Source organism: Bubalus bubalis, chromosome 5, assembly GCF_019923935.1.
Source record: "Bubalus bubalis isolate 160015118507 breed Murrah chromosome 5, NDDB_SH_1, whole genome shotgun sequence".
NCBI lineage: Eukaryota > Metazoa > Chordata > Mammalia > Artiodactyla > Bovidae > Bubalus > Bubalus bubalis.
The window spans coordinates 26,619,133-26,631,950 of NC_059161.1; the positions used below are offsets into that span (position 1 = coordinate 26,619,133).

At 41.3% G+C, this 12,818-nt stretch overlaps 1 protein-coding gene across 1 annotated transcript; it reads left to right on the forward strand.

Moving 5' to 3' along the window:
- The first annotated feature begins 1,218 nt into the window (after positions 1 to 1,218).
- LOC102396745 (melanoma antigen preferentially expressed in tumors-like) lies at positions 1,219 to 8,086 on the forward strand. Its single transcript, XM_006074462.3, has 4 exons — positions 1,219 to 1,294; positions 2,037 to 2,356; positions 3,331 to 3,903; positions 7,180 to 8,086. Exons 2-4 carry the CDS (start codon positions 2,070 to 2,072, stop codon positions 7,751 to 7,753), a joined length of 1,434 nt encoding a protein of 477 aa, XP_006074524.3. The 5' UTR covers positions 1,219 to 1,294; positions 2,037 to 2,069; the 3' UTR covers positions 7,754 to 8,086.
- Positions 8,087 to 12,818: the final 4,732 nt, after the last annotated feature.

Below are 12,818 nucleotides of genomic sequence, written 5' to 3' on the forward strand. Positions count from 1 at the left end.
GTCGTATATTTTTGTCTTTTTATACAGTTCATGAGGTTCTCACGGCAAGTATACTGGGATGGTTTGCCATTCCCTCCTCCAGTGGATCATGTTTAGTCAGAATTCTCCACTATGCCCCATCTGTCTTGGGTGCCCCTGCATGGCATGGCTTATAGTTTCACTGAATTATGCAAGCCTTTTTGTCACGATAAGGCAGTGATTTGTAAAAGGGTTTTAATTGCTAAACCCCACCAAAAATCTTTTTATTCTTTTTGTTCTCCAAGAGGAAAAACAAAAAACAACAAAAAAAAAAGACAAATGATATTTTACACTGTGTCATTCACAGGGACCCTTTAGGAACACCACCCCCCCCACGCCCAGCCCCCTGACTCACTACCCAGTCCCCACCCTTACTCTTTATTGTGATTTAGAGCCAGCTCTTTCAGAGAAGCCTTGGCTTAAGCCCAGAGAACCAAGCATATGCCCAATTGCATTTCCCTTGCTCCTTTTAATGGGCTTATGATCTGCTATTTCTGATGTAAAGCCAAAGTGACAACTTGACACAGAGGAATTTATGTTGTTTCCTTTGGGAATGACACTACCATGTTTTTGAAGCTGCTCTAATAGTGGGACATTTTGTGTATATCGATCTGTCAAAGCATTCCCAAACAATATAATGATGCTTTCAAACTTCATTTTAGCTTTCCAATGGCAGGAACAAATAATGGCTTTCCTGTCTCACACCCATGGCTATAACAGACCCCATTTGTTGTTATTGTTTAGTGCTAAGTTGTGTCCAACTCTTTTGCGACCTCATGGACTATAGCCCACCAGGCTCCTCTGTCCATGGGATTTCCCAGGCAAGAATGCTAGAGTGAGTTGCCATTTCCTTCCCCAGGGATCTTCCCAACCTCGGCAGAACCTGAGTCTCCTGCTTGGCAGGCAGATTCTTTACCACTCAGATACTTGGGAAGCCCCCAGAAGTGACCTACTAGTGAAAATCAATGTTCCAGGAGTGAATCCATGATTGAGTCTTTGATTCCTCTCCCCCCCATATATTCCCTCCTGAATGAATATCTGACTAAATCAATTCATCTGGTTATATGTGAAGATCTGATCAGGATTTTCCTGGAGGACAGTCCCAAATCTAATCAGGCATCACTTTCTGATTGGATGGTAGCAGTTGGACAGGGAAATGATGTGATCAGAAAGGCTTATAAAAACCCCAGGCATCAAAGAAGAGGTGCAGAAGTTTCTTTCTCTGGAGTCACTGCCTGGGATCCATCTGAGCACACTGCCAACCACAGCAGAGCTGGTAAGTTACAGACCTCAGCAAAGGACACCCTCATCTTACCTATGGTCAGCAGGTTTCCACTGGTGGTGTGCAGCTATGGATGTCAAGGAGATTTTCCTTTTTCTTTCTTTCCAGATGTGTAAACGTAAGGCTTTGGTTTTGCCTCTACGTGTAATTTTGCCTTAATCCCAAACATCTGAATTTGTGCTTTGGTTTATGTCATTTAAAAATATCTTAATCAACAAGCTTTTATTTTTCAAAGAAAACATCTAAATTTTTGAAATTTTATTTCTCAACATTGAAAATAGTTTGTGCAAGTAGCATTCATATAAGGAGTATCTGTTTCATCCCAGCATGTTAACTGTGGGAACTGAGGGTAAAGGCTGTGTTGGGTACATGAAGCTATTAATCCCATAGTTTTAGGCTATAAGTGATGATTTAAAGTTTTCTTCCCCTTAAAAAGATGGAGCTTAACATTCAACTCATGGTATAAGTTTCCCATGAGCAAAGTAGTGGATGGAAATGGATGGATTAGTGGGTTGTGTTTCTTCCTCCTTGGTCTTTCTGAGATGCTTGTTCTGGTGCCTGTAGGGGCAGAGCTATGGTTTTCTGCCCACTGAGCCCAGAGTGAAATTGTACAAAAACTGAGGCTCTTCCACCACTGCCAGAGCAGTGACTTTGACTGTAAGTTCCTCTGAAGGGTGGAGAGAAAGATGAAGGGGTGTTCATGCTTACCTGAGAAAGATGCCTTGTTCCCTGCAAGTTCTCACAGGATTCCTTTAGGAGCAGATTCAGGATGAGTGTCCAGAACCCCCTGAGACTCCTGAACCTCACAGGAAAGAGCCTACTAGCCAATGAGGCCTTGGCAATTTCTGCTCTGGAGTATCTGCCCATCGAGCTCTTCCCCCCGCTCTTCATGGAAGCATTCTGTGGAAGACACAGAAAGACCTTAAAGGCCTTGGTGCAAGCCTGGCCCTTTGTCCGCTTGCCTCTGGGAGGCCTGGTGCAGACACCTCATTTGGGAACCTTACAAGCAGTCCTGGATGGCCTTGATGTCCTGCTTGCACAGAAGGATCAGCCCAGGTGAGTCGGATGCAGGTAACCTGGTAAGATATGGGCAGTCCTGAAGAGACAGCCAAAGTCAGGAGTGAAGTGAGTGAAAGTCGCACAACTGAGTGACTCACTCACATCTGACTCCGTGCAACCCCGTGGACTGTAGTCCATGGAATTCTCCAGGCCAGAATACTGGAGTGGGTAGCCTTTTCCTTCTCCAGGGGACCTTCCCAACCTAGGGATCAAACCCAGGTCTCCTGCACTGCAGGCAAATTCTGTACCAGCTGATCCACAAGGGAAGTCCAAGAATACTGGAATGGGTAGCCTGTCTCTTCACCAGTGGATCTTCCCGACCCAGGAATAGAACCAGGGTCTCCTGCATTTCAGGTAGACTCTGTAACAACTGAGTTATCAGGGAAGTCAGGAGAGTAGATAGCAAATCGATGGGCCAGTGGCCTCTGATGATGCCAATGAAGAGATACAGAGATGTGGCCATTGCTGAGCTCACTTTGAGAAATACCAGGTAGCACTAGTGGTAAAGAACTTGCTTGCTAATGCAGGAGACATAGGAGACATGGGTTCAATCCCTGTGTCAGGAAGATCCCCTGGAAGAGGGCATAGCAACCCACTCCAGTATTCTTGCCTGGAAAAGTCCATGAACAAAGGAACCTGGGTTACAACCCAAGGAGTCACAAAAGAGTTAGACATGACTGAAGGGACTAAGCACATGTCTTTCAGCAGTGCATCAGTGTCCAAGACGCAAGGGAATCTTAAAGTATGTCCCAGCCTCCTCCCAGGGATGCATAAGGGCACTAGAAGTATAAAGCTAGGAGAAATGAAAGAGGAAAAGGAGATGAAGGAAGGTGAGGCAGAGACAGAAGAAGGGGGCAAGGCAGCAGGTGATATCAGGAATATGAAGTAAAAGTTCAGGTGGGAAGTCAGAGTGTTGCCTAAATTTTGTGTGGATCTTAAATCATCCTTGCCAATCTGCTGTTTCCCCACAGGAGGTGCAAATTGCAGGTGCTGGATTTAAGGAATTCTGGCCAGGACTTCTGGAGAATGTGGTCTGGATCCAAGATCCATGTGTCTTCAAGCTCATCAATGGCACCAGGGGTTGTGGACAGTTTGAGGGCCGAGAAGCCCTTGATTCCCTTCGAGGTGTTCATAGAACTTCACCTCAAGGAAAGGAGCATGGATGGATTCCTCACCTACCTCCTAAAGTGGGTGGAGGAGAGAAAAGCTTCCATACACCTGTGCTGTAAGAAACTAAGCATTCTTTCATTTCCCATGGAAAATATTATGAAGGTGCTGAGCATGGTGCGACTGGACTGTATCCAGGAGGTACATGTGAATTGCACCTGGTATTTGCCCACCCTGGCCATGTTTGCTCCTCTCCTGGGCCAGATAAGCAAAGTGCAGAGACTCCTCATCTCCCACATTCACCCGCCAGCTCCCAGGGAGCAGGACAAGCAGCACATTGTCAAAATTACATCTCAGTTCCTGAGGCTGCACCACCTCCAGGATCTTCATCTGGAATCCCCCTTCTACCTTGAAGGCTGCCTGGACCAGATGCTCAGGTGAGTGTGCATGGCTGGCCAGGTAACAGCAAACAACACTAGGATATCAAATGCACTATCTTCTTTGCTGTTCTATCCCAAAATGTGCTATCACACAACCATCAAATCAAGGTAGGGGTCCAAACTGGGACAGAAGTTCTGGAAAGGGACAGCCTGTTAGGAAGCTATAGACTAGGGGTTAGAATATAGTGGGGTGGGTATTTGATTTCCTTTTTAGTTAGCGTTATCTTTCCTAGATGACTTAGGAAAATGGGTAAGGGAATGTGGCATCAAAGATGGACAACTCAACCAGGCCTGCATTTATAAACTGAAGCTGTGTGCCCTCCAGTTCTGTGACCACTATAAGCCTATTTCAAATACCCTATCAACACACAGAAATCCCTTGCATTCCTATACACTAATAATGAGAAAATAGAGAAATTAAGGAAACAATTCCATTCACCATTGCAATGAAAAGAATAAAATGCTTAGGAATATATCTACCTAAAGAAACAAAAGACCTATATATAGAAAACTATAAAACACTGGTGAAAGAAGTCAAAGAGGACACTAATGGAGAAAAATACCATGTTCATGGATTGGAAGAATCAATATAGTGAAAGTGAGTATACTACCCAAAGAAATCTATAGATTCAATGCAATCCCTATCAAGCTAGCAATGGTATTTTTCACAGAGCTAGAACAAATAATTTCACAATTTGTATAGAAATACAAAAAACCTTGAATAGCCAAAGCAACCTTGAGAAATAAGAATGGAACTGGAGGAATCAACCTGCCTGACTTCAGGCTCTACTACAAAGCCACAGTCATCAAGACAGTATGGTACTGGCACAAAGACAGAAATATAGATCAATGGAACAAAATAGAAAGCCCAGAGATAAATCCACGCACCTATGGACACCTTATCTTTGACAAAGGAGGCAAGAATATACAATGGATTAAAGACAATCTCTTTAACAAGTGGTGCTGGGAAAACTGGTCAACCACTTGTAAAAGAATGAAACTAGAACACTTTCTAACACCATACACAAAAATAAACTCAAAATAGATTAAAGATCTAAACATAAGACAAGAAACTATAAAACTCGTAGAGAAGAACATAGGAAAAACACTCTCTGACATAAATCACAGCAGGATTCTCTATGACCCACCTCCCAGAAAATTGGAAATAAAAGCAAACATAAACAAATGGGACCTAATTAAAAGCTTCTGCACAACAAAGGAAACTCTAAGCAAGGTGAAAAGACAGCCTTCAGCATGGGAGAAAATAATAGCAAATGAAGCAACTGACAAAGAATTAATCTCAAAAATATACAAGCAACTCCTGCAGCTCAATTCCAGAAAAATAAATGACCCAATCAAAAAATGGGCCAAAGAAATAAACAGACATTTCTCCAGAGAAGACATACAGATGGATAACAAACACATGAAAAGATGCTCAACATCACTCATTATCAGAGAAATGCAAATCAAAACCATAATGAGGTACCATTTCACACCAGTCAGAATGGCTGCTATCCAAAAGTCTACAAGCAATAGATGCTGGAGAGGGTGTGGAGAAAAGGGAACCCTCTTACACTGTTGGTGGGAATGCAAACTAGTACAGCCACTATGGAGAACAGTGTGGAGATTCCTTAAAAAACTGGAAATAGAACTTCCATACAACCCAGAAATCCCACTACTGGGCATACACACTGAGGAAACCAGAATTGAAAGAGACATGTGTATCCCAATGTTCATCACAGCACTGTTTATAATAGCCAGGACATGGAAGCAACCTAGATGTCCATCAACAGATGAATGGATAAGAAAGCTGTGGTACGTATACACAATGGAGTATTACTCAGCCATTAAAAAGAATGCATTTGAATCAGGTCTAATGAGGTGGATGAAACTGGACCCTATTATACAGAGTGAAGTAAGCCAGAAAGAGAAACACCAATACAGTATACTAACGCATATATATGGAATTTAGAAAGATGGTAATGATAACCCTGTATGCCAGACAGCAAAAGAGACACAGATGTATTGAACAGTCTTTTGGATTCTGTGGGAGAGGGCTAGGGTGGGATGATTCGGGAGAATGGCATTGAAACATGTATAATATCATATGTGAAACGAATCGCTAGTCCAGGTTTGATGCATGATATAAGATGTTCGGGGCTGGTGCACTGGGATGACCCAGAGGGATGGGATGGGGAGGGAGGTGGGAGAGGGGTTCAGGATGGGGAACATATGTACACCTGTGGCCGATTCATGTCTATGTATGGCAAAACCAATATAATGTTGTAAACTAATTAGCCCCCAATTAAAATAAATGAATTTATATATAAAAAAAAAACCTGATACCACGGAGGGGGCAGGGAATCAAATACGCTATGTGTAAAAGCTTGTTTGTGGATCCAGATAATGCAATTAATATATGGAAAATACATGATCCTGAAGTTGATAGTAATAGAGCAGGGGTCAAAGGGATCATAAAATTTGGTAGATAGTTTGTAGATAAAGCAGGGATGTAGGTGAGCCCCTGAAGACTGTCAACCTCAGTGGATGTCATGGGATATTGCCCAGGTTGGTCCTCTACACATGTCACCCAGAAGCCTCACCTGCCTGAGATGGGTGTCCAGGGCCAAAGCCTGATGGGATGAAGCCGGCCTAGGAAGCATTTTAAGTGTATCTCTTACTATTAACATTTGGTGATGTCCACTATTGATTGAAGTAAGATGTCAGGCTCTCCTCTGAGCTTGTCCTAGTGCATTCCATTGTCTTCATTCATCCTCATAAGGAAGCAAAGTAAGTTTTACTCTGCTTGAGTAGTGAGGAGAGAGAGCTTTTAAGATTCTATATACTTTAAGGGATGGGATGGGGAGGGAGGTGGGAGGGAGGGTCAGGATGGGAACACATGTACACCTATGGCTGATTCTTGTGAATGTATGGCAAAACCCATCACACTATTGTAAAGTAATTAGCCTCCAATTAAAATAAATTAAAAAATAAAAGAAAATTCCTTAAAATGTCAACCTAAAAAAAATTGATAGCTTGATCTTTTTCATGAATAAAAATATCTGCTAATAAGGGAAAAAAAAAGATTCTATGTACTTGACCCAGTCACAAAGAGAAGGTGAAATGACTGACTGCAATGAGATTGGTCATTCTGGGTATTAATCCTTATTGGATGATTTGACCAAACTTGGGCTTGGGCAGATCACTTGTCTCTCAACTTGCAGTCAAATTCCACCTCAGTTTCTAAGACCTAATTCCTCTCTTTCTCCCCAGGTGCCTGATGACCCCCTTGGACACCCTTGCGATAACTCGCTGCCTCCTTACAGATTCAGACCTGACCCATCTGTCCCAGAGCCCGAAAGTTAGTCAGCTAAAGGGCCTGAATCTGAGTGGTGTTATGATGACCTACTCTAGTCCTGAGCTCCTCCCAGCTCTGCTGGAGAAAGTTTCAGCCACTCTCCAGGAGCTGTACCTAGAGCAATGTGGGATCAAGGACTTCCACCTGGAATTCCCTCTGTCAGCCCTGAGCCTCTGCATCCACCTCACATCCTTTAGTCTGCGTGGAAACTTCTTCTCCATGGCCACAATGGAGAAGATGCTGCAACACACCTCTGGACTGCCCAGTTTAAGTGGAGAGCTGTACACTGCCCCTCAGGAGAGTTTCAGCTCTCAGGGAATCCTCCAACCAAGTAGACTTGCCCAGTGTCGGACTGGACTGCTGGAGATTCTGAAGGACTTGGGACGTCCCAGGACCATCTGGATTTGCTTCACCCCCTGTCCACACTGTGGAGATAACACATTCTGTCAACCTGAGCCCATCATATACAGCAATAAAACCCTTACCTAGTTGGGTGCATCAGTGAAAATCTTTCTTCTGAGTACTTGGGAACTGAAATCTAGGACAAAGTACATTGTGAAGGGAAAACAGACCCTTGGTGTCAGACATCTTCTCAATGTGAATGTGAAAAGGAAATGTGATCTTTCAGGGAGCAAGATTGCAGGGGGAAATGTAGTCTCTGTGGTAATGGAATATTTGTGGACATGTGTCCTGTAGAGTCAGAAATAGGAACCTAAATTTCTTTAGGTGGATTTGAGGTTGAGACTCACATGTTGAAGCTATCCCTGGGTAGATAGTTATAAATAAATTGTCAGAAATAAAGAGACCCTCACTGTAAGGCTACTGCTGCTGCTGTGCATGATATATTGTCTTAATTTTTCAGTTCATACCATGGGAATTTCCAAACACTGATTTTTTTTTTAAAGCCACTAAGTTGTCTATGATCTAAAACCTTAACACTCCCACCAGTTCCTTATTCTATATGGGGCATCTCTGACCTTCTTGCTCACTTCTGGGGCTGTTCAGGGGGTTTATACACACTGAGAGGAACATGCTGTGTACAGTGAGCCACTCGAGTGCAGACCCCAGGAGGAGCCTCACTACTGACTCAGGCCATGACCCTGGACATGAGCAGTCCTTGTGATTGCCTTGGTCCCTCCATGAGGCAAGAATATAGGAGTGGGTTGCCATTTCCTCCTCCAGGGGATTGTCCAGACCCAGGTCAAACCCCAGTCTCCTGTGTCTCCTGCATCATACACTGGTTCTTTACAAACTGAGTCACCTGGGAAGTCACTTTTCTGTAAATGCTAGTTTACTAAATAATTGTGTGACTAAATAATATTCATTTAAATACCTAAGATATAAATGCTCTTCAAAAAGTTATAAAGGATATAACTGTTTTGTTTGGAGTTTTAATTAATTTTTAAAATTTTAGTTTTATTTTAATGTGGATTCTTCAAAATGTTTAACTTGGTTAGGCATCTCAAAAACATAGGACTTAGAAACTGATTTTGACAATCAATGAGCATTAGTTTTTCTTCTACTTTAGAAAATATTTAGTATAATAAAATTTTAGAGCAGGAAGGGTTACAGTTATATTTGTAAAACTAGATTTTCTTTTTTAGAGTAATTTTTGGTTCAAAGTAAAACTGAGAAGAAAGTACACTGAGGGCTCATTAACACATGATCCCACAACATGCAGTCACTCTGCTGCTGCTGCTGCTGCTAAATCGCTTCAGCTGTGTCCGACTCTGTGCGACCCCATAGACGGCAGCCCACCAGGCTTCCCGTCCTTGGGATTCTCCAGGCAAGAACACTGAAGTGGGTTGCCATTTCCTTCTCCAATGCATGAAAGTGAAAAGTGAAAGAAGTCGCTCAGTTGTGTCTGACTCTTAGCGACCCCATGGACTGCAGCCTACCAGGCTCCTCCGTCCATGGAATTTTCTAGGCAAAAGTACTGGAGTGGGGCAGTCACTCTACCCATCAGCATCTTCACTGGTTCCTACTGTCCTCAGCTCTGGACAGTAAAGAAGTTTTCCCACAAAGGGGAGGCCAGGCCAGGGCCACTGAAGCCACTGCAGGTCCCTATGTTCCTCCTTGATCTGTGTCAGGCAACCAAAGTGATGTGTTTTGACTTTCATCTCCCATGACATTTCTATGGATCAAAGCAGACAACCTGGTATCACTTGGATGACAACAACACGGTACTAGGCCTCATAGTTTCTCATTTCCTTCTGTAAAGCACAATTCTCAAAGTCTGAAGGCTGTGATGTATGAGAAGACTAAATTGCAAATTTCCAAAGAACATTCATCCCTTTCCTTGGCCTCAGCCAAGATGGGGGATCCTCCACTTACCACCCAAACTGCATCTCATCTTTGCATCCAGAATGGACATTAATTACCAAGTGAAATAAGTCAGACGGAGAAGGATAAATATGGTATGACATCCCTTATATGTGGAATCTAAAAAGAAATGATAAAAATGAACTTACTTTCAAATCAGAAAGAGACTCACAGACTTAGAGAGTGGTTTCCCTGGGGGAAGGATAGGAGAAAGGGGTAGTTAGAGAGTTTGGGATGGATATGTACACACTGCAGTATTTAAAATGGAGAACCAGCAAGGAGCTTCCGTATAGCACATGGAGTTCTGCTCAATGTAAGGTGGCAGCCTGGGTGGGAGAGAAGTATGGGGGAAAATGTATACATGTACATGTATGGCTGAGTTCCTTCACTGTTTACCTGAAACTGTCACAACATTGTTTGTAAATCTGCTATGTGTGTGTTAGTCACTCAGTTGTTAGTCACACATTGTTAATCACTCAATAGTGTCCGACTGTTTGTGACCCCATGGACTGTAGCCTGCTAGGCTCCTCTTTCCATGGAATTTTCCAGGCAAGACAAGAATACTCAGATTGGATTGGCAATGGAACGGATTCTCATTTCCTTCTCCAGGAGATCTTCCTGACCCAAAGATCAAACCTGGGTCTCCTGCATTGCAGGCAGATTCTTTACCATCTGAGCCATAAGTGAAGCCCCAAATCAACTCTACCCCAATTCAAAATAAAATTAAAAACAACAAAACAGAATGGATGCTATTTACTCTCTCTCCAAACTGCCATTGGCCACTCTGTACCTTTGGAGTTGGGGTGGGTCAGTCAATGTAGTCTAATGCAGGTCAGTGTAAGAAAGTTCTAGTTTTTTAGGAACTCACAAGCACAAATCCAGGCCTGCAGTGACCCTCAGAGGTCTAGACACAAGTCCCCAGACTTGAAAGGACACAGCCCTGTGACAGCCAAAGTACCCGATCTCCACCTTATCTGCAATTTCCCTCTGTTGCCCTCATTTTCGGCCCTACATCAGCTCTTCTTCTTGTCCCTCTGTTAAAAGGTAGAAGATTTGTAAAGGGAAATATATACCCAACTAAATGCAGCATTCCAGAGAAAAACAAGAAGAGGCAAGGCCTTAAGAGAACAATGCAAAGAAATAGAGAAAAACAATAGAATGGGATACACTAGAGATCTCTTCAAGAAAATTGGAGAGATCAAGGGAACATTTCATGCAAGGATGGGCAAGATCAAGGACAGAAATGGGATGTAATAAAAACAGAATCGAGGAATAAGAGGTGGTAAGAATATACAGAAGAACTATATAAAAAGGGTCTTAATGGCCCAGATAACCACACTGTTGTGAACACTCACTTAGAGCCATACATCCTTGAGTGAAGAATCCTTAGGAAAAATTACCAGGACAAAATTAGTGGAGGTGATGGAATTTCAGCTGAGTTATTTCAAATCCTAAAAGATGATGCTGTTAAAATGATGCACTCAATATATCAGCAAATTTGGAAAACTTAGCAGTGTTCAGAGGACTGGAAAAGGTCAGTTTTTATTCCAATCCCAAAGAAGGGTAATGCCAAAGAATGTTCAAACTACTGTACAATTGCACTCATTTCACATGTTAGTAAGGTTATGCTCAAAATCCTTCAAGCTAGTCTTCAGTGGTATGTCCATGTTTTAAGGACATCAGGATAGCAATAGTTTGACAGTGAGGTGTTAATTTTGTTTAAGCAGAATGAGCTTTATCTACACATACCATAGTCTTCACAGATCATTGTGAAATAATACTTATTTACTTTACTAAAATAACAAAAGATTTTTAAAACAAATATAAATCACATAAAGGCAAAGAAATTCACAATCTGTTATCAACAGCCACATTCTAAGAAAACTTTGTTCTCTTAACAGAGAGAGAAAACCAAATTCCTGTGTGTATCAGCTTACAGTTAATAACAAAATTTGTTTATCTGGTTAGTGTTAAAACATCTTTTCCATAAATTTTTGAGAAGTAGCAGTATTCTTCCAAAGGCATCAGAGTGAAATCATAGAAGGCATGTTTAAAATGTGATTGTAAAAAAAAAAAAAAAATGTGATTGTATTGGAATTGACAAAGCAACCTGGTCATTGCTGTGACACCTAACTCTTTAATATGATAATGAGAACTATAATTGACAATATTTTATCAGGACATATCAAATCTTTAAGATTTCCACCTAATTTTTAGGATACTGATATTAGCAACATCAATCATACAGTATAATCTAAGAAAACTTATCAGTCCTCCAACAATACTTTGCATGTAATTTAACATGTCAAATAAACACATGCAGTTTAATATCTCTCTTTAGGATGTCTCATGGGCCTTCTGAAGCACCTGAAAGTCAGCTAGAGGTCAAAAGAACTTCATTAGAATTTAATTTTAGGAAGGTCTGCCAAAAAATATCAAAAGGGTTTATAACACTCATTCAGATAGGATAATAAAAGGTCACTGTGAAACAACAGTTATTCACTTAGCCAAAGTAACAGAAGCTTTCAAAGGTAAACATAGAACAGATCACTTTAGAGGTAAAGAAATTTAAAATCCGTTATCAAGGGCAGTTCAACATCTCAAGAAAACACAAAATTCTTTTCTTGGGGTCCACTTTTCATAGACCTCTTTTTCTTTGTATTTTAAACACTTTGTTCAATTAGAAACAGCCACCTTTAAGTCAGGCCTCCTTTCTTTTTCCTTAATAAAATGTAATTTCATTTTTTACACTTTTTTTTACTAAAAACACACATGCTACTTGCCTTAAGTAACCATAAACTGTCCTTCATATTAGCATTCTGTAGACTGGTGAACATAAACACCAGTGATAATTTCTAAAAACATTTGCTTTGTTATACAGAACATCTCAGGATGGCACCAAGCATAATTATTAATAGTCCAAAATCTCTTTAGTTTCTCTGTAAGAGTGAGTTAGTGCTTAGTGATTAATGTTTTAAAATCTTATTTTATTTGGAAATGACCTAGCTATTCAATAAATTTTCATCACTTAGTTTAGCACAACCCTAGAAATTCAAGTTACCCCAGTCTGGAGAGACTCTTTTAGACATCCTTAAAGTATAATTCTTCTTCTTCTTTTTTTGATGTATGATGATTCATACTTTTGAAAATATTTTCACATTCATTCTTTCATTTGATCTTCACCAAATGTTGCAAGATAAGTAAGACAAATATTACCCCCATTTTATAGATG